Consider the following 21,761-nt stretch of genomic DNA (forward strand, 5'->3'; position numbering starts at 1 on the left):
GCCTCCTTCAAACCCTGGAGGGCTGCTCTGAGGTCTCCCTTTCCTCTCCCTGGCTGCTGCTGGGCTGAAGGTACAAACATCCCTGCCAGCACCACGGCAGGAGGGCAGAGAAAGCCCAGAACCGGTTTGAGGATCTCGGTATCAAAGCTGAGCAACCTCCCAGGCTGCTCCCCGGGCAGGTTGTGCTCGGAGAGCTTCTTACCTAGCACTGAAATAAGAACCAAGCCGGCAGAGAGCTGCGGCTGGCTGCAAGGCTCCACTGAGGCAGCTCCCTGGGTACCTGCAGGCTTTCTGCTCGATGCCTTTAAACGCCTGGAGCTGGGGAGAAGAGCAGAGCGCTCCGGCGGAGCGAAGTCGTTACCAAGCAACCCCCCGAAGCGGCCAGCAGCATCGATCCGCCCTGCTGCAGCCATCGCTCGGGAACGAACGGCCCCGGGACCCGGGCAGAGCCCAGCAGCAGCCCCGGCGGGGGCCAGGCACCCCCAAGCTGCCTGCGGCCAGCGGGAACCGCACAGCGGCCAGCGGCAGAGAGCCACGGCCCGGCCCCACGGCCTCCAGCCCAGCATCACAGCCTCCAGCCCAGCATCACAGCCTCCAGCCCAGCATCACAGCCTCCAGCCCAGCATCACAGCCTCCAGCTCACCTCCCTCAGCCTTCTGCCCCTGTGCTCAGCACTGCTCAGGCCACCCCTGCAGTGCTGTGTCCAGTTCTGGGCTCCTCCATTGCAGAGAGCTGTTGAGGTGCTGGAAGGTGCCCAGAGCAGGGCAGCAAGGCTGGGGAGGGGCCTGGAGCACAGCCCTGTGAGGAGAGGCTGAGGGAGCTGGGGGGGTGCAGCCTGCAGCAGAGGAGGCTCAGGGCAGAGCTGACTGCTGTCTGCAGCTGCCTGCAGGGAGGCTGTAGCCAGGTGGGGTTGGGCTCTGCTGCCAGGCAGCCAGGGACAGAACAAAGGGACACAGCCTCAAGCTGTGCCAGGGCAGGTCTAGGCTGGATGTTAGGAGGAAGCTGTTGGCAGAGAGAGTGATTGGCATTGGAATGGGCTGCCCAGGGAGGTGGTGGAGTGGCTGTGGCTGGAGGGGTATAAAGGAGGCTGCCTGAGGCACTCAGTGCCAGGGGTTGGTTAATTAGGAGGTGTTAGGTGCTAGGCTGCACTGGATGAGCTCAGAGGTCTTTTCCAACCTGCTTAACTCTGTGCTCCAGCTCACCTCACTGAGCCTCCAGCTCCCTCCTCCACCCTTAAAGCAGGAGGACCCTGCTGAAGTGATCACAGAATTGCTCCCCTTGGAAGAGACCTCCAAGGTCCCAGAGCTCTTCACCGTGAGGGTGGTGAGAGCCTGGCACAGGCTGCCCAGGCAGGTGGTGGAAGCCTCACCCCTGGAGGTGTTTAAGGCCAGGCTGGATGTGGCTCTGGGCAACCTGCTCTAGAGTGAAGTGTCCCTGCTCAGGGCAGGGGGGGTGGAACTGGATGATCCTCAAGGTCCCTTCCAGCCTTGACCATGCTGTGATTCCAAGACCTTCCAGTCCAACCCTCAACCCCACACCACCATGGCCACTCACCCACGGCCCCACGTGCCGTGCCCACACGTTTCTTGCATGCCTGCAGGGATGGTGACTGCACCACCTCCCTGGGCAGCCTCCCAGCACCAAATCCTCTCACCAAGCCACTTCCTCCAAAGCCAATTTCTGCCAACAACTCCTTGGAACGACAGCCAAAGCTGCAGCCAGGCTCAGCTCGCTGACAACTGACAGCTTTTGGCACAGCTTTTGGCACTGCCTTTGGCACAGCTTTTGGCACTGCCCCGCTCCAGCTCTCACTAAGCACAAGATAAAGGCTCCTGTGCCCACGCCCTGGGCGCGCAGCTCCTCCCCTGTGCTCCAGCTCCTCCTGAGCCGTTCCAGACCAACACTGCAAACCCTGGGGGGCTCCTGGCTGGGCACGAAGCAGGCATCTGCTGTTAGGGGGCGGAGGGAGGGATGCTGAGGGGGCGTTAGGCGGGGGGGAGGGAGGGATGTGGAGGGAGGGATGCTGAGGGGGCGTTAGGGGGAGGAGGGAGGGATGCTGTGAGCCACTTGTTCCCTAGAAGGCAACACAAGAGAAATTCAAGCAGCAGCTGAGTGAGGCTTGTGGAAAGGTCTAGCAGAAATAAAAGGCTCTGTGCTCTTGGCCAGCTCAGTGCTGTCAGCTCTGTACCTCTGCACCTGACCAAGCCTGGGATGCTCCAGAGCAGAGCCTGAGCCGAGGCTGCATGAGGTCAGCAACAGCAATGATAAAGATTCTTCTTGTCAGAGGATCCTGGAAAGGCTCAGGCTGGAAGGGAGCTCAGAGCTCCTCTGCTCCTGCCTCCCCACCATGCCCAGGGACACCTCTCAGCCAGGATCAGCTGCTCAAGGCCTCATCCAACCTGGCCTTGAACATCTCCAGGCAGGAGGCAGCCACAGCCACAGCCTCCCTGGGCAGCCTGTGCCAGACTCTCACCACCACCACACTGAACAACTTCCTCAGCTCCAGTCTCACCCTGCTCTGCCTCAGCTCCAAACCATTCCTCCTTGGCCTGTCTCAGACACCCTCAGCAGAGGTCTCTCTGCAGCCTTCCTGGAGGCTCCCCTCAGGCACTGGCAGCAGCTCTGGGGGCTCCTCTGCAGGCTGCACACCCCCAGCTCCCTCAGCCTGTGCTCAGAGCAGAGCTGCTCCAGCCCTTGGCTCATCTTTGTGGCCTCCTCATTACCTCTCACTGCTCTTCAAACACTCAGCCATGAGGTTCAGAGAACTCACACACCAAAGAGCCAACCTGTGCCCCCCTGTCTGCAGCTGGCAGCCTTGGCCAGAGGAGCTGACCCTGCTCAGCCTGAGGGATGATTTCCTCCACAGATGGATATTCAAAAGGTAATTTGGCAGGCTGCAGGCATGGGGTCAGCATCCAAGAGCATATCTAACTCCAGCTTGTGTGCTGCAGATGAAAGTGGGGATGTGGTGCCAGCAAAGGCAGGGAAAGCCAAGAGCCAGCTGGAGGAAAGATGAAAACCTTCTGAAAAGAGGACACTTCGAGAAGGAAGAGTTAAACCCAGAGCAGTGCTGCTCAGCTCCCTCCTCATTAGCACAGAATGAAGGCAGAAGCAGCCCTTGGAGCTGCAGCTGTAAGGAGGAGAAAATCAGGAAAGGAATTTAAGGCCTTCCTAAAACCTTGGGGGGGGTTTCCATACTGTGCAGGACCTGAGCTCAGCTCTGCTGTCCTGACTGCAGCCAGTCAGACTTCCCACCCAAAGCAGAGTCTCCAAATGGAAATCAAAGCTGGGAGCAAGTCTGCAGCACACCTGAGTGCTTCCTAAGTAGAAGACAGCAGAGTGCTTAACATTGGAGTGGGCTGGCTCAGGAGCAGTGTGGGCAGCAGCACCAGGGAGCTTCTTCTGCCCCTGTGCTCAGCACTGCTCAGGCCACACCTGCAGTGCTGTGTCCAGCTCTGGGCTCCTCCATTGCAGAGAGCTGTTGAGGTGCTGGAAGGTGCCCAGAGCAGGGCAGCAAGGCTGGGGAGGGGGCACAGAGCCCTGTGAGGGGAGGCTGAGGGAGCTGGGGGGGTGCAGCCTGCAGCAGAGGAGGCTCAGGGCAGAGCTCATTGCTGCCTGCAGCTGCCTGCAGGGAGGCTGTGGCCAGGTGGGGTTGGGCTCTGCTGCCAGGCAGCCAGGGACAGAAGAAGGGGACACAGCCTCAAGCTGTGCCAGGGCAGGTCTAGGCTGGATGTGAGGAGGAAGTTGTTGTCAGAGAGAGTGATTGGCACTGGAATGGGCTGTCCAGGGAGTCACTGTCCCTGGAGGTGCTGAAGCCAAGCCTGGCTGGGGCACTTAGTGCCATGGTCTTGTTGGTTGGCCCGGGCTGGGTGCTAGGTTGGACTGGATGAGCTTGGAGCTCTCTTCCACCCTGCTTGGTTCTATGATTCCATACTTAATAGCACTGAAATTTACCTCTGAACTACCTCACACACAGAGAATGGTCTGGGTTGGAAGTGACCTCCAAAAGTCATCCAGTTCCAACCCCCTGCCACAGGCAGGGACATCTCACACTGCATCAGCTTGCTCAGAGCCTCATCCAGCCTGGCCTTGAAGACATCCAGGGTCTCCCTGGAGTTAAGTTGCTCAGGCTTCCACCACCTGCCTGGGCAACCTGTACCAGTCTCTCCTTACCCTCTTGCTAAAGAGCTCCCTAACACCCAATCTGAGTCTCCCCTCCACCAGTTTTGCTCCATTCCCCTCGGTCCTTTCACTACCTGACAGCCTGAAAAGTCCCTCCCCAGCTTTCCTGCGGCCCCCTTCAGACACTGCTCTCCCCACCTCAAAAGGAGGATGGGAACACAACCACTGAGCTGGACTGGTTTGTCCAGAGCTGATTCTGACCAGGGTAAATCATTTCCCCTTTCCCTGCAGGTGCCTTCTGTGCAGGACTCTCATTTCTGGAGAGCCAGAGCCCAAGGGGAAGCTCCAGGAGGAGCTGTGGTGAGAACTAACCTGAAACGGGCAGACTGCAAGTGAAAGGAAAGCAGCCTGGGGACATTTTTCTTCTCCTTTTCAAGGGAAATGATAAAAAGAAAAGGCAAAACCCTGTCTGCAGAACCTCTGAGGCCCTGCCTGTTTGCTGGCCTGTGGGACAGAGGCTGCCACACAGATCGGCTACGAGAAGCAACAGAAGAGAGAAGATGATGCAGGGCGACACAGTCCTGAGCCTTGGATGAAGGACCACGGCAGCAATGCTCTGAGGGGATGGAAGTGAAAGACTAAAGCACAGCTCCTGCCTGTAAATCTGCCACGGAGCTACCCTGAGGCAAGTAAACGAAGCCTTCTCACCCAAAGACACAGGCAGGAGGCATGGCTATGGAAGTGCCGGTCCAGGCGCAGGTCCTGCGTGGGGGTCTGAGGCCAGCAGCCCAAAGGTGGGCAGCTGAAGAGCTCCAATTCAGCCACAAAGAAAAGCATTTCCAGATTAAAAAGGCCACCCTCAGAACCAGGCACAGCCTCTCTGGGGAGGCAGAGATTTCTCAGCCTGGGACACAGCAAGATGCTCTGGAGAGGAGTGACTCAGAGCTGCTATGGCAGCAGCGGGAGCCAGGTGGATGAACTGAAGAGAGTCACAGCACAGCTCGAGGTAAAAGCCTGGCTGAGGACAACCTGAACAGACTGAGCAGGTCTCTGCTACGCTTTTAAACCTGGAAATCACAGCTCTGAAAGGGACCCACACCCAAGGGTGTCCTTTCACACTGCAAGGGAACCTCAGCACAGTCACGGAAGGGTTCTGCAGCCACACTTCTCATCTGCCTCTTCCCTCCCAGCACTGGCAAAGTGTGAATTGCTTTTGACATGTGGATGGCTCTAGGGCCCAAAAAGCAGCCATAAGCAGATGGGATGAGTGAAGAAATGAATGAAAGAGGGGGGGAAAAAACCACCACAGTAAATATAGGCCAAGAGCTACCCAGCACTGCTCCTGCTCTGCGCTGCCAGAACGGACGCAAGGAGCAGGAGCAGCATCTGCTTGGAAGCTGCCTCAGCCCAAATGCTGCAGCAGGAGGAGAGAGGGGAGTTAGGAACTGGCCAGCACACCTCGTGCTTAAGCTCACACTCGGATGGCTGAACAGGAGAGATCTGGGAGGATGAGCTCAGTTTAATGATTTCTTGCTGGTTCATCTGCTCCCCATCTGTCTTTGTAGTCCCTGCTTGGAGGGACAGGTCGGAGCGGTGCTGTGCTCTCCCTCCTCTCCCCTTCTGAGAGTTGTGATCTGAACTTCTGAGGAGAGGATCTGAGCAACTCTCCAGCATTAAGTAGTCAGCAGAGATTAGCCCAATAATTTATCAAAGCTAATAGCTAATAAGGGACACGAGAAACTGGCTCCCAGCCTTCCTAGAGCCTCATGTCGGAGCTGTCACCATACCCCAGCGTTCGCAGGAGTTCCTGGGCTGCAGCAGCAAATTCATTAGCCAGAGGCTGACAAATTCGCCCAAGAGTCCCTGGGACAGGAGTAAATCATCCACATCAGGCTGAAATCACTGCATCTTGGGTGGAGGTGAAGCTGGTGGGGTGGGTGTTGGAATTCAGCTGGCATGCCCAGAGAGCCCCAGGCAGAGCTGGAGGCTGGGCTGGAAGGAGAGGCAGAAAGTAAAGGCTGCTGGCACTGGGAGCGTTTGATTTGTGAGCTGGGCTGGCTGAGGCAGGCTGCAGGAGGGTTTCAGGCTGGCTGCAATGTGATTACATGATAATTATCTTTTGTTACTCTGGGCAGAACACAGCTCTGCACTCCCTGCCCTGCCCAGGGACATCCTGTTAACACAATTGGAGCAAGAGCCCCGCTCCAGACGCGGCTTGCTCAGACGTTACTAACACGGCTCCAATTCTCAGCGCAGCCGCCCGGCAGAGCCATCCTGCTCCATTAATCAGGGGGAGTTCTGCCACCAACTTCCTCTGCAGCCAGCACAGCTCAGAGAGGCTCTAGGACGCACTGCATATATAACTTTGCTCTACAGCATCATCCTCTGCAACTGCTGTTGCCATGAGATGCTGCAGCATTCCTGAGCCTCCTGCGTTCATCATCCCTCGCAGCCTCACTCCTGGGGCATCACTCTCCTGAACAAACCGAGAGGGAGAGAAGGATAACGGCAGCTCTGTGGCCATGCCATAGAAGCCTTGGAGGCCAGAGGAGAGCTAACGAGTTCCTGGCTCTCGCTCAATCACAGCCATCAGGACAATTAGCCGGGATAAGCCCAGGAACTGTTCCCTGCTCTGCTGTCATCTGCCCATCCCCTCCCTGCTGCCTCCCGAGCTGGAAAACTTCAATCGGGTTTGACAGAGGGGAAAGGTCACAAAGGAACCGAAGTTCAGTGCAAATTGCCAGTGGAGAGAGACCCTCACTGAAGGCAGGGAGCAGCACAAGCATCCACTGAGCCCTGGGTACCCAGCCCCCGGAGCTGGAGCACAGCCTCCAGCCCGCAGCGCCGAGGGGGACGCTGAGAGCAGCAACAGATCCAGCAGGCAGGGCTGGGTGCCACCAACAGAAGGCTGAGCAAAGCCACAAACTGCCTGAGGGGGCTGTGAGGATGCACGGGGGGCTGAGGGCACGGGGCAGCTGTTCCTAGAAAGCCAGGCTGTGCTGCCTGCCAAGGGAAGGAGGAAGGCCAAAGGAGCACATCTTCCCCTCTTCAAGCACGGCTGAGGCCCCTCTCTTGATTCCAGTACGCAGCAAACACAAGCACCAGCGACTCTGCACCTTTGCTGCTAAGAGAGGAAGATGCAGAAGGGATGCACTGAAGTGACTTCAGCTCAGTGCAGCCTCTTGCCTTTACTTAGGCTCCAGCAGGATGCTGCTGGAGTGCCCGAGAGGGAACAGCTCTGCCAAAGATTAACTTCTTGGACTGGGGATTCAAAACCATGCCCAGGTGCTGGTTCCAAACAGCAACATAATGAGCTGGGAGCACAACCCAGGACCAAGCCTCCTCTTCTCCCTAACAGCAGAATCACAGAATGGCAGGGGTGGGAAGGCAGCTCTGGAGATCAGCCAGTCCAACCCCCCCCCGCCAGAGCAGGGCCACACAGGAGAGCAGCCAGGTGGAGTTTGAGAGTCTTCAGAGAAGGAGACTCCACAGACCCCACAGGGGGCTCCAGCACCCCCACAGTGAAGTTTCTCCTCATGCTGAGGTGGATCCTTTTGTGTCCCAGCCTGTCCCCACTGCTCCTTGTCCTATCCCTGGGCACCGCTGCAAAGAGCCTGGCACCTTGATGCCCACCCCTCCTATTTGTAGGCATGAACAAGATCCCCTCTCAGCCTTCTCCAGAGCCCCAAGGCTCTCAGTCTTCATAGCAGAGATGTTCAAATCCCTTCATCATCCTCACAGCCTCCACTGGACTCTCTCCTGCAGACGCCTGTAGGTGCTCTGCCTCCTTCAGCAAGAGCCCAAGCGAGCAGCATCCCTGCCCCGTGAACAGAGGCTGTTTATCACCCAGCCCTCCAGCACTCCCTCTCTGCTCGCCTTCCTACAGTGCTGTGGGTCCATCGGGCACAAAGCACTGGCATTATGCACGGCTGAGGGGCACCACTGCCCACGACAGCTTCTCTGGAGCCCTGCCAAGGGATTGTGTCATCTGCGAGGAGTTGGAGTGCCAGGGGGCTGGGCAGCAGCCACAGCAGTCATGGCAGCCTGCTCACTCCTCATGCCAAAGCCACTCACAGCAGGCACTGCAAAGGACTTGTCGAGGGGGATGGAAATTTACTCCTTTCCCTGAGCTTAAAAATTCCAACACTGCCAGCACAGGAGCTGCTGCCCTCAGTTTTGGGCTCCCCAGATGAAGAGGGACAGGGATCTGCTGGAGAAGGTCTAGGAGGATGATGAGGGGACTGAATTTCAGTGCAAACTGTCACTGAAGGCAGGCAGCAGCACAAGCATCTGCCGAGCTCAGCCTCAGCCCACCAAGCTCTGAGTACCCAGCACCCAGAGCTGCAGCAGTGCCTGCTGAGGGGAGGCTGAGGGCCTTGGGGAGAGAAGCCTGAGAGGGGATCTAATCAATGTCTATAACTATCTGAGGGCTGGGAGTCAGGAGGGGGGGACAGGCTCTGCTCACTGCTCCCTGGGCTAGGACAAGGAGCAATGGATGGAAGCTGCAGCACAGGAGGTTCAGCTCAGCACAAGGGGGAACTTCTTGCCTGGAAGGGTCCCAGAGCCTGGCACAGGCTGCCCGGAGAGGTTGTGGAGTCTCCTTCTGTGGAGCCTTTCCAGGCTTGTCTGGATGTGTTCCTGTGTGCCCTGAGCTGGATTGGATGGTCCTGCTGTGGCAGGAGGGGTTGGACTGGATGATCAAAGATCACATTGGGTGCTTCTGTGCTCCACAACCTCCCTGGGCAACCTGTGCCAGTGTCTCACCACCACCCTCAACCTGTGCCAGTCTCTCACCACCCTCACTGCAAAGAACTTCTTCCCAACATCCAGTTTCAATCTCTCCTCTGTCAAACTCATTCCTCTTCCTCCTGTCATTCCCAATAGTCCCTCCCCTCCACAACCTCCCTGGGCACCCTGTGACAGCATCATGAAAGATCTTCCACCCTCTTCCATTATGCCAAGAGGATGTTTTTAGCCAATTAACTGCACCACCCTGCAGCTGGAAGAGGCTGAGACACATCAGGTCTAGGTTTTGCTTACTGGAATCCAGCTTTGGAAGCAAAACAACAGCCCCACACAGCCTGCCCCATCCACGGGACTGGCAGAGCAGATCTACCCTTTGCCACAGGTCCAGTAAATAAATGCAGGAGGAAGAAGGAGCAAGGGAAGAATCCAGCAAGCCTGGAGCCAGGCACTGCTTTCCAACTGCAGAGAAATTCTCTCACTGCAAAGGTATTTCTGACCCCAGAGGAGGGGTTCTGCTGCACTCACACCAGGGCAGCCTGCCCACAGCTGACTGCTCCATCCCTGCACAGCATCTTCCTAAGATGCATTTGCTTTACCCCACCATCCAGATGAAGCCTGTTGGAAGGTCTCTGGAGATCTCTTCCAGCCCCTGACATCCTGTGGCCTCTGGAGATCCCTTCCAGCCCCTAACATGCTGTGATCCTGAATTGGCTAAAGTGTGCTCCAAACTCTCTGGTACTTAGAGCTTTGGATGGGGTTTGCTTTGCCTTCTTCCCTGGGCTGCTCTTACAGGTAAGCACCTGTGTGCCAGGGAGGGTGGATGTGGATGTATTGATTTTGTCTTACTATTTCCCCCCCCCACTCTGTCAGAGCTTAGGTGAAGCCCAGGGGAAAGACCTGGTGCATGGCCTAAGGTTAGGGCTGATGCCCAACAGAGACTTGGAACTTTTCTCTCAGGACCCTTGAGTCCAAGCAGGGGTCCAAGCCAATGTCTGCCCCTTCCCACCCCGGCTCTGAGCTGCTGGGTGCTGCAGCCAGAGCAGAGGGTGTGTCCTTGGCTCCTTGGCTGTTATGTGTGGTCTGAGATGTGCACAGAGGATTGGATGTTTGCCACAGGTCTCAGGGAGAAAGATGTGCAGAGGGAGCAGCTCTCCCAGCCAGCACCCTGCGTGGTGCCGCTCACGTACCGGAGCCGCCGGCGGATTACAGGAGCCGCTCGTAGCCATCACTGCTCATCCCCAGATTACAGGAATCAACAACCAAACCCAAGAGGCATTTTCTCCAAATGGAAGAAGAGGAAAAGCTGCACAGTGGAGAGAAAGGAGATGTTTGAAACCTTTGTACTGCTGCCTTCAGAACGGAGAGGGCTCGGGGACGAGCGACAGTGTGGCCATGGAACTGTGCCCACCAACTCAGAGCAAGAGCTGGAGTGAGCCCTGCTCTGCAGCTGCTGCTTGCACTCCAGCACCCAGCTAAAACCCACCCGAGATCAGCCACTCGTGGCCACAAAGGTGTGTGAGAGGAGACAGCCTCAGCCCACGCACTTCTCCCACCAGGGGTCAGGGCTGCGGCACAGATTCAGGAGGAGAATGGGCAGCACTTCCCCAGCTCTGCCCCCCAACAGCCCTGCCCCCCAACAGCCCTGCCCCCCAACAGCTCTCTTGCACTGCAGACAGGATGACTGCTCAGGGCTGCCCAGACCACCCCAGGAGAACTCAGTGACCAGCACCAAGTGCACAGGAGCTGAGCTCCCGATCTCATTCTCTGGCTCTTGCCAGTTACCTCTTAGTGACAAACTATGCAGGTATCAGTGTTTGAAAGGCTGATCTGCCTCAAAAGGTGCCTGCCAAGCTGCAGAGCAATGCAGACTTAACTGGGTACAGGCCTCTGATGGCCTTGGTTCCCCAGGGAGCTGCTTTTCAAAGGCAAACACATCTTTAGAGCTGTGTTAAAAGAGGCCAGCAGACAGCGAGGGGAAGGCAAAGGAAGGTGGAGGCAGGAGGAAAAAAGGCAGGATGAAGAGAACTGCACTGCAAACCAAACCAGCTCCAGTACTGCTAACCCAGAGGAAACGAACATGTGTCACACCCAAGGGGACAATCCCAGCCTGCATCTGACACACTCCCTCCTTTGGGTGGGATAAAAGACCCTGCCAGGTTCCAGCATTAGGCATTCTCAGACATCAGGCGAGGAAACCTGCCTTTGGCCCCCAAAAAGGCAAAGCAACCCCACAAAATCTCTTTTCACTGTTCACATTTTCCTCACATCTCAGGGCTGGGAGGAAGCTAACTCCTCTAATGCCACCGATGGGCACGTTCTGCTCCAGCTGGTGACAGTGGGTGGCACCAGCAGGGCTGGTACAAAAACACTTCAGGGAAACGCTCTTCTCTCTCCCCACCACTTCCCTACCTCCCAGACCTAACACAGCAACAGCAGAGCAAGCAGCAGCCTGTTTCGCTTCATCCATCATCAGCCCAACTGTCAGCTCAGCTCCAACAGCAAAATCTTTACTACTGGTTTAGGATGCAGAAGGCAGGAACCACACAGGCTGAGTGCCCCAGATCCGAGGCTGAGCCTGCAGCCGCGGCGGGCGGAGGGGAAATCATTTTGACTTTGCGCTGAGCCAATTTGATCTGGAAACTGTTGAGAGCAAGTAAATCCAGAATCCCACTGTGGCATTTCTGCAGTCCTTTTCTGACTACAATCACTTCTCTCCTTTCAGTCTTGGGCTTTTTTCCCCCCCAACAGCAGTGATTAGTACTTGGCACACGTTAAAAACCAGCGGCTCCCCGAAGCCAGGCACCGCCGATCTGTTACAGAGCTCCTGTGGCTCTCGGAGGTCAGTTTAAGAGATGAATAATGCCAGGCCCTTCTGAAATTCCCCACCCTGCAGCAGAGGGAGATGGTTCCTTGGGTTTATTGCAGCTGGCTCCAAAAGGTCAGAGTGCCCACAGAGTGCTCAGCTGCCCAGGGCAGCACACAGCAGGCCACATCCCAGGCAATTCTCCAGGTGAGCAACGACCTTTTGCAGCAAGCAGCCTGTGCAGCAAGCAGCCTGTGCAGCACAGGTGATCTCTCTTGTCTCCCTTCCTCAGGAAGGCAACTCCCTCATTGGGCTTTAGAAAGGCAAGCTGAGCCAGCTGAAAGAAGTTTGCCACCTTGCTGAGCTGCCCACCAGTGCAAAGCAGCCTTTCTGCAGGCACACCTCAGCTTCCTGCAGCACTTGCTGCTTCTAACAGGCTTCCATGCACCGTTTCAACCTGCTAATGCAGCTCTTTGCCTGCCTGCTCTGCTGCAAACACAGCATGGGAGTGAAGCTGATACACCCCGGGCAGGACCCTTCACCTGCACACAGCACTGGTACCCCCAGCACGGGTCAGAGCTCTCCCACGCAGCAGTGAATCAGGAGACAGCACCGCGGGGGGGTCCATGCTCTGGCTAACACTACATTTTAAGTAGACAAAGTCAAACAGGACAACTTTAGCTGAAACTTTCCACACGTAACAGCCAAGGACACACCCTCTGCTCTGGCTGCAGCACCCAGCAGCTCAGAGCCGGGGTGGGAAGGGGCAGACATTGGCTTGGACCCCTGCTTGGACTCGAGGGTCCTGAGAGAAAAGTTCCAAGTCTCTGTTGGGCATCAGCCCTAACCTTAGGCCATGCACCAGGTCTTTCCCCTGGGCTTCACCTAAGCTCTGACAGAGTGAGGGGGGGAAATAGTAAGACAAAATCAATACATCCACATCCACCCTCCCTGGCACACAGGTGCTTACCTGTAAGAGCAGCCCAGGGAAGAAGGCAAAGCAAACCCTATCCAAAGCTCTAAGTACCAGAGAGTTTGGAGCACACTTTTGCCAATTCAGGATCACAGCATGTTAGGGACTGGAAGGGACCTCCAGAGGCCACAGGATGTCAGGGGCTGGAAGGGACCTCCAGAGGCCACAGGATGTCAGGGGCTGGAAGGGACCTCCAGAGGCCACAGGATGTCAGGGGCTGGAAGGGACCTCCAGTGGCCACAGACTCACAGGATGTCAGGGGTTGGAAGGGAGCCAAAGAGATCATCGAGTCCAACCCCCCTGCCAGAGCAGCAGAGAACCTAGCACAGGTGGCACAGGAACACATCCAGACAGGGCTTGAAAGTCTCCAGAGAAGGAGTCTCCACAGCCTCTCTGGGCAGCCGTTCAGGAGAGCTTGGAACACACTTTGGCAAACCACGGGGCTCAAAGCTCTGGAAGAGGGGAAGCAAAGCTGCTTGCTGCCACGCACACACCACCTCAGACCAGCCAACCACACCACCACCTGCCCCATGTGAAGAGCCTTTGCTACCTCAAACATTGCATCCTGCCTGACTTCTTCTTTGCTGTTGGGGTCTATTTTTTCCCCTCCCCATCTGTTTCTCTTTTACACAACACTTGTCTCCTCACCTCTCCCGAGTTGTTTTCTCTGTGTCTTTGTGATCTGCAGAGAAAAGGACACACCTTATCTCCTCCACAAAGCTGCACCACCAGCCCTTGCTTCGGCACGTTCAGCCTCATATCTCAGCAACATGTTTGCTCCTCTCTCTCTCTCTGAATAAATAAGAGTGCAGGCACTTTTAAGGAGTGAGGGCTGTGTTTGAAGAGTAATTAGCTGTCAGCATAAAACTAGTATTTATGGATTCCCATCCTTGAGGAAGCCAGCTCCGCTCCCCGGCGCTGACTGTGGCTGTTGGAAGCAGATGGGGCTGGATCCATGCAACCTGCAATAATCCTATCTTTAAAAAACAATTAGCTGCAAATAAAGGCCTGGATGCCAGCAGCCTTGCACAGACTCTCTCAGCAGCAAGGAGAAGCTGGGCTCTCCCCAGGGGCGTGGGGGCTAACGCAGGCATGTGGGGGCTCCCTACTTCCCAGCACACTGGGTGCTGGAAGCTTCTGGATGCCCTGCAGCTAAGATGCAGGAGGACAGGAGCTGGGATCACAAAGCAACTCAGCAGCCCTAACCCTAGGGTTAGGGTTGTGTCTGGTTTCTTGGCAAAGTTGGAGCTCCAGCAGCAGTGCAACCTTTGCTTCAACTGGGCAGGGAGCCTTAAGGAGCTGTTTTAACACAGGTTGGAGCAGGTGACAGCCCTCAGAGGGCTGCTCCTGACTTCCTTCCCTCTTCAACCCAGGGCAACATCTTTGCTGAACGCCTGCACCTCTGCGAGCAAAGGGGAAAAGCAACCCAAAAGCCAACCAGGAAATTTATACTCTGCTTAATTAAATCAGTGCATTTTACTTACTGGCACTGCTTGCTGGACCGAAATTCACTCCAGGTTGGATATCCATCACAGCAAAAGCTCTGACAAACACAATCGAGTGCTACACACGATCCATAGCTCCTGGTTAACTAGGTCACAGACTGCTCTGCAACGTTTGCCAGCCTGCCAGGCTTTTATGCACAGCCTGTAGGCACCAGGCCAAGTTTCACCCCTCCCCGGCTCACACCCCTGTAGCCCCACCGATGAGGCTACCCAGGCTCGCTGCGGTCCGTGTGAGGGCCGCCTTCAGGTGGCCGTCGGCAGGTTACAGGTCCTCATCCAGCTCCACCTGGAGCAAGCAACAAAACAACTCACAGGGCCAGGCAGCCTCACGCCTCCTCCCCGACTTGTGCTCACCCTCCATCCCCACGGACCAGCACAAGTTTCATCATCCACCAGCCTCAGTGCCAGGCAGCCAGGTCTGTGCCGACGCCACAGGGAGGGAGGCTCTCGCACAAGCACGGACAGACACCTCCCGCCCAGCGAGCTGTTGGGTTCTTCTCCTAATAACCGAGCTGAAATTGCCCTTTGCCTAATTTCGGCTCTTTAACTTCCAGTCACAGCCCAGCAGGCTGCCCTGACAGTTCCTCCCTGACGCCAGGTGCGTGCAGACGCCGGCGGCCACGTGCGCCCGCTGGCACTCGGCGGGCACCGGCTTGTGCTGCGGGACCCCCCCCGGGAAAAGGGACACCTCCTGATGCCTGGCACCGGGGGGGGGGAAGGGAGGCATGAGGAGAGAAATGAGGGCAAGGCCGGGGAGGTGAGCGGTGTGTGAGGAGAGAGAGAGGGGGCAACAAAGAGAGAGATGGCAAAGGCTGACTGAGGGGGGAGCGCGGACCTGAGGGGAGATGAGGGCTGAGAGGGGATGAGGAGTGCCAGGGCTGTGAAAGGAGGGTGAAGGTTGACTGAGGGTGGCCATGGCCATGAGAGGAGGTGAGGGGGGATGGTGGTGACACGACTATGAGAGGAGGATGAGGACTGACCGAGGAGGCACACGGCCGTAAGGCTGAGATGGAGACGTGTGTGTGAGAGGAGGTGACTGTAGTCTGTGGTCTCACCTCTTTAATCTTCATCCTGCGGGCTCGGGTCTCGGGGTCCTCGCCAGCTCGCCTGCCCCGCACCGGGTGGCGGAGGCTCCGGCGGAACCGCTCGTAGTCGAAGCGGAACGGAGCTCTTGTCTCCCGGGCTGGGCTCTCCTCGGTAGCGGGCTGGGCTCGCTGCTCCCCACCCTGCACCTGCTGCCGGGAGCCCGGCGCGGTGTGCGCCGGCGGCGCGGCCATGCGGGCGGCGGTGCGGAGCTTCTCCCGGAGGCGGCGGGGGGCGGCGGGGCTGGCGTGGCGCGGCTCAGCGGCGGCTGGGGGGCTGCGGGGCAGGTCGGCGTCGCGGGTGGAGGAGGAGGCGGAGGAGGAGGAGGCGGAGGATGAAGACGAGGAGGAGGTGGCGGAGGCGGTGGCCCGGCGGGGCAGGAAAAGGCGCTTGAAGCGGGAGGAATCGGGCAGGAGGAAGAGGGCCCCGAAGCACAGCGTGAGCAGGCCCGAGAGGAAGAGCAGGAATAGAAACTTCTGCGGCAGCCGCAGCCCCAGCGCCGCCGGCCAGCCCGGCATGCCCGGCAGCTTCCGCAGCAGCACCATGGGGCACTGGTCGCGGCCGCCGGGCGGGCTCCGCCGCCACCCCGGAGAGGGGAGGGTGGTGGTGGGGTTGCTTCTGGCGTCTGCGGCGAAAGGCTCAGGGGTGCCCCCCAGCACCGCCGGCTGGAGCGGATGTCTTCACCGGCGACCGCCGGCGGCCGACACGTGGATGTCTCCGGAGCGGGCTCTGCCGCGGGGCCCCGCCGCTGCCCGGGCTCCTTGCCCGAGACGTTCGCAGGGCGCGCAGCGGCGGTTCACAGTCCCAAATCCCGGCATGAAGGCGGCGGCGAGCGCATCCCGCCGGTGGCGGGCGGCGGAGCGGGCAGGGCCGGGCTACTCGCCGTGTCAGCCCTCGCCGCGCAGGCTACCGGCCACTGCTGGGCTGGCTCAGGGAGCGGCGCCGAGCAGATGCGATCCGGTCTCTCTAGGCGGTGGGTTCATGCTGCAGCATCTCTCTCTGCGAGGCAAGGGGAGATCACAGCACGTTCATTCAACACGCAGAGGGATGCCGCCGCCGTTGTAAGCCATTGTCCCGCAGGCTCCGACACCTCCCCAGCCGTTCCGCCCCCCTGTTCCAGCCACACTGGTTCGTTTTGCCTCTCTCCGGACTTGCCATCAACTCCATTCTGCGAGCAGCTCCCAGCCCAGTACCATCCCCTACGGTTCTGGGCTCTTCTAGCGGGGCAGACCCGGGGCCATGATTAAGATCCACGCCGTGATAAAGAGGGAGGAAAACCCCGAGAGGGGCAGGCGGAACAGTGACTGGGGACAGGCAGGCAGAGACGAGGCTGCTCCGCGCCTCACCAGGCTGCCGGGAGCCGCCTACGGCCGCAGAGCGCTGGAGACGATGGGGCTGCGAACGAGCCATGTGGAAAGCTCGGCTAGGGCTGAGTTTGATGAGAGGCCACAAAAAATAACCCACGGGTTTTACTTTGGTTAAATAGACCCCAGCAAATTTATCTTTCCTCCCAAAATCTCTGCCTCGCTGTTAACTTATTAACACCACACACACACACTTCAGCCATCCCCTCCTTAGGTGTGCTGGATGAGACAGAGCCCAACTTTCGCACCACGGAAGGAAGCAGGGCAGCTCTCACAAAAGAGGAGACATCTACCTACAAACCCCAAAATCACCCCAACCCTAAGAGCAGGATCGGCGCTGCCCTCAGACGCCGTCACAGCCGCTGGGCAGACGCTTTCCTACCCCCAGCACTGGGTACTCACCCTACTGACAAATCCAAGCCACTCTAGGTCCTACAGTGAGCAAAATCTTCTCACTCCTGCCCGCGCATCTCACAGACGAGAACCTCCCGCTGGTGTCAGCGCTCACAAGTGACCGTTAAATCAGGAGGACGAGGCTGGCTGGCTGCCCGCCGGGCTCTCCAGGGAGCGGCTCCTCTCTCCTGCCCATCCGAGCATCCAGGAGAGAAGTACCTAACTGCATCAAGCTACTTAGAGGCCTCTGCTTTTCACCCCCACCTCCTCTTCCCCGCCCCGCCTTTCTCCCACCGCCCCTCCCCGCCGAAGGGGACCCGCTGGGCTGCGCTGCCCTGTGCCCGCACACGCAGCCCGCCCCCGCCGCCGCTCACTGCGACAGCGCCGCCGGCCGCGCCCCTCGCCACGCCCCTTCGCCTGCCAACCGTCACTCGGGGAGGAGGCGGGGCCAGCGCCAACCAATCAGCGCACTGGGCCCCGCCCGCCGCAGCTCTCGCCCTTAGCGCTGCGCTCCGCCCTCGCTTGCTATTGGCTGTCTGGCGGAGCCTGCCGCGGTCTATTGGCTCGTCTCAACGCCAGTAAAACCCGGAAGCCCTCCCGCTTGTTTACCACAGCTGCTCAGCTCGAGCCGGGGGCGCGCCGCGGCCCGCCCCTCTCCTCCTGCCGGCCTCCCATTGGCTGCGAGGAGTGCCTGAGCCCCGCTGCGATTGGCCGAGGCGGGGCCCAGAGACTTCAAATACAGGCTGAGGGCGCAGAGAGTGCTGCGTGCGGGCTCGGTAGGTGCGGAGCCTCTGCTGCCCCTCGTCTGCCCCTCGCCTCATCCTGCCTGGGTAGTGCTTGCTCCGCGCAGCCTACATAGTCTGCTGCATTAGGAGCCGGAGGATTGAAGCCTCCAGGAACGATTTCGTACCCTGACAGGAGGAGGGGAACAGAGGCTTCAGAAAGGAGCTGGAGGTGGATTTGGAGCCACCTTTCTGCGCGCACGGAACTGCCCTTTCTGTTATTTATTAGTCCCCTAAGTCTCCATCACAGACATTAACCTTCCATACACCACTAACCAAAGCTGGCAGTGAGGTGATGCTATAGCCGAGGGCAAAAATGGGGAACCAAAGTGTTCTGCTCATAAACGTTACCCCCAACCCCCCCTAAATCCTCTGCAGAATTAGCAATGAAAGAACAAAAAAGGAGGCACAAACCCAAGCCACCTGAACCCACTGGAGAGCAGAGCTGGGTGGGTGGGGGAGGTCACCAGGGATGGAGTTTGGGTGCTGCGAGCATGAGAGGAGCTGCGGCAAGAGGAGGTTGGCAGGAAAGGGTAAATTGCAGTCACCGAAGTACTGATGTGACTCAAGTTGGAAGAGCTAAAAGAGAACATTTTGTAGGCTGGAAAGGAGCTGGAGCTGCGAGGAAAGAAAGCATCTGCTGTTTGCTTCCTCCTGTGCTCGCTGCGCTCCTCCTTCGCAAATAGCTAACACCGCGGGAGAGAAATACCTGAGCTGATTGCGGGGTCCAGAGGGGGCACGTTCCGGGGCCACACATCCCCAGCTGCTCATCTGAGAGTCACTCCCGCTGGCGTCTCCCCACGAATAGTGCAAAGCAGGCAGCAGAGCATCTCTAGGAGCAGGAGTCGGGAGCTGCTTGTTGCCCCGGCTGTGCCCGAGGCTGGTCACCATCCTGCTTTTCACCCTTCCTTTTACCTCCACCGCTGCTGCAGGTTTCCATCTGATCACAAACCCCACTCAAAACTAAGCCTTCTGCCTCGATCTGCTGGTGGCTGCTCGCTGGACCCTGAGGGCAGCCACCCTCAGAGACAAACTTGCATCTGGATGACTTCGTTTTGAAATGTGTGCTCTGAGCCATCCCCTGAGGTGCGCAGGTAGGACCAGCTCAGCCTGAGCCAGAGGGAGATGCAGGCACTGTCTCAGCCGTCTCACACAGCCTCCTCCGGAGCAGCTGCTGGAGGAAGGCTCTGCACAGCTGCTCTCCCTTCCCTGCCCTGTAGCTGCACCACGAGGGGGGTAGATTTGGCTGCTCCTCTTTGGCAGGTCACGCAGGAGCCTCGCTGGGCACGGCAGATGCTCCACAGGCTCCTTGCAGCCCAGAGGAGCTGCTTGCAAATCACAGAATCACAGAGACATGCAGGCTGGCAAAGGCCCTGGGGACCACCAAGCCCAACCTAGAACCCTACTCTGCAAGATTCACCTTCAACCACATCCCCAAGCACCACATCCAAACCACCCTTAAACAAATACAGGGTTGAGGACTCCACCTGGGCAGCTCCTTACAGTCCCTGACCACTCTCTCCATGAAGAACTTCTTCATAATGTCCAATCCAAACCTCTCCAGCCTGAGCTTGAGGCCATTCCCCCTTGTGCTGTCTGCAGTTCCCTGTGAGCAGAGCCCAGCAGCAGCCTCTGCACAATGTCCCTTCAGGTATGAAGCAATGAGGTCTGCCCTCAGCCTCCTCTTCCTCACACTAACTGTCCCCAGCTCCCTCAGTCACTCCTCATATGATTTATTCTCTAGACCCTTCCCCAGCTTTGTTGCCTCCTCTGGACCTGCTCCAACACCTCCACATCACTCTTGTATTGCAGTGCCCAGAGCTGAACACAACACTCGAGCTGTGGCCTCACCAGAGCTGAGTCCAAGAGCACAATCCTGTTCCTGCTGGCTTCCTGCTCCTGCTGGCCTCCTCCTCCCTGCTCTTGCTGGCCACAGCGTTTTTACTTCAAGCCAGGATGCCATTGGCTTTCTTGGCCACCTGGGCCAAGGATGATTTGGTGTCACATTCTTTGCGATGCCTTCACTGGGCAGTTCAGGAGGAGGAGGAGGAGAAACCTGACAGGCAGCTGCTGGCTCCGTTATTTAGAGCATCAGTGCAGCTGGGAGGGTTTTCACTGCTGCCCTGCCTCATGCACCCATCAGTGGTCCCCCAAGCACCAGCACCAGCGAGAGGCCATCGCCCTGCAGGCTTCCAGCAGCCCTTTCTTCTAACACCTTCTACCCTGCCTTGGCCTGGATGGAAGTAATCCTTCACCCTCCTCAGGTGAAGAGGAGGCTACCTTCTGAGGCAGCCTGACAGGGAAAAACAAACCAAAGCCCACTCAGACAAAGCCTCCCCTCCTCCCATCCCCCCAAATCGTCACTAACCCCCAAACCTCACCAACCCCAAAACTTCACCAACCCCCAAGCTCCCAGCAACCCCCGACCTCACTAACCCCCAAACCCCACCAAACCCCCAAATCCCCACCAGTGCTGAAACCTCACCAGCCCAAATGCCCACCAACCCCTAAAACCTCACCAACTCCAAACCTTACCAACCCCAAACCCCCCAGACTCCAAACCCTCACCAACCCCCAAAACCTAACCAACATCCCCCAACATCCACCAACTCCAAACTTCACCAACCCCAAAACCTCACCAACCCCCCAGGCCCCCACCAATGCCAAAACCTCACTAACCCCAACCCCCCACCATCCCCCACCCCCCTGTGCTACTGCACTGGTGCTCATACCTTGACCTTCTCCTGGACACCCCCAGCCCCAAAGAACTTAGCTCTGCTCCCTAAGAGGATCTGGGGGGGGGGGGGGGGGGGGGGGGGGGGGGGGGGCACCAAGGAGGACAACAAAATTGCCAGCTGAGAGCAAAGCAGAGGGATGATAAAACAGTGGTGAAGCAGCCAAAAGGCAACACTTTAACTCTTCATTTTCATCCAGCAGTGCCAGGCAAAGTTGCAGCCTTATCTTTTAATGAGGCTAAAGGAAGAAATCTTTTTTGGTTTGCTTTCTGTTTAGCAGAAGATTGTCTGGGAGGTAAATGCAGAGGAATTAAAGGGCTGCCAAATGAGGTTAAATTAGGAGACCTTTCTGAAAGGAGACAAGAAGCATTGGCTGCAGGGGAAAGCTTCCCTGGCAGTTCTTAGCAAGAGTTTAGTCCCTGGAAGAAGAGGACAAAGAGCTCAGCCTCTGCCTGTGACTGCAGCCCCAGACACCAGCCGAGCAAAGGCAGGAATTGATGCTGCAGGAGTTAGGAGGCAGAGTGTAATTACTGCAAGGATGGGGCCCTGCTGCCTCCTGCTTCTTGGCATTAGCAGGGCTGGGAGAAATGATTTGGAGAAAATTACTTCTCTTCTCTTTTTCCTTTCTAATGACCATAAGAAAAAAACTGAATTTAATATCTACCTTTCTGGGCAGAAGAAAAACTGCAGAGAGAGATAATGCTCAAGGCAGGAGAGTTTGGCAGGGGAATTATGCTCCAGCCTCCAGCCTATCGTTTAAAGTAGGATAGAGAAGGGTTATTGTCCCCTCCCCTCTCTCTCTGTAGAAAATGCTCCCATCCTGGCTGCAGGAGTGGCCACGATGCCTCCTCGACGCTGCAGCAGCACTTCCAGTGCTTAGCCAGAGAGCTCTCTCCCGTTCCCAGAACCACTCAGACCTGGGAGTTTGAGGCACGGCAGCGCTGAAAGGATGCAGCAGGCGGATGGGAGGAAGTCTCTGCATTAGCAGCAGATGGTTTCAGAGTTATTCTGCTAAGGCAAAAGGAGAGGGAAGAAGGAAAAGGAGAGGGATGAAAGAAAAGGAGAGGGAAGAGGGAGGGGAAAAAGGAGCGAGGGAGAGGAAACAGGAGAGGAAAGGAAAAGAAAACCACCCCAAGGAGCCAGGCTGGCTGCAGGGAAGTGGAAGGAGCTGGCCCATTGAGATGCCTCCTCAAAGAGGGCAGCCTCGGCGTCTAAACCAGGCACCTGAACCTTGCTGATAGCTACTACAAAGTGT

At 57.7% G+C, this 21,761-nt stretch overlaps 1 protein-coding gene across 1 annotated transcript in view; it reads right to left on the reverse strand.

Annotated features, from left to right (window-relative positions):
* MAN1C1 (mannosidase alpha class 1C member 1) overlaps nt 1-17,259 on the reverse strand; it is a 55,133-nt gene extending 37,874 nt beyond the window's left edge. Inside the window, exons 1-2 of the mRNA XM_064172859.1 lie at nt 16,999-17,259; nt 15,205-16,231 (exon numbers count right to left, since the gene is read on the reverse strand). Coding sequence (XP_064028929.1) covers nt 15,205-15,777 — 573 coding nt within the window. The 5' untranslated portion in view covers nt 15,778-16,231; nt 16,999-17,259. The remainder of the gene's footprint in view (nt 1-15,204; nt 16,232-16,998) is intronic.
* Nucleotides 17,260-21,761: the final 4,502 nt, after the last annotated feature.

Source organism: Pogoniulus pusillus, chromosome 37 (genome assembly GCF_015220805.1).
Source record: "Pogoniulus pusillus isolate bPogPus1 chromosome 37, bPogPus1.pri, whole genome shotgun sequence".
NCBI classification, from domain to species: Eukaryota; Metazoa; Chordata; class Aves; order Piciformes; family Lybiidae; genus Pogoniulus; species Pogoniulus pusillus.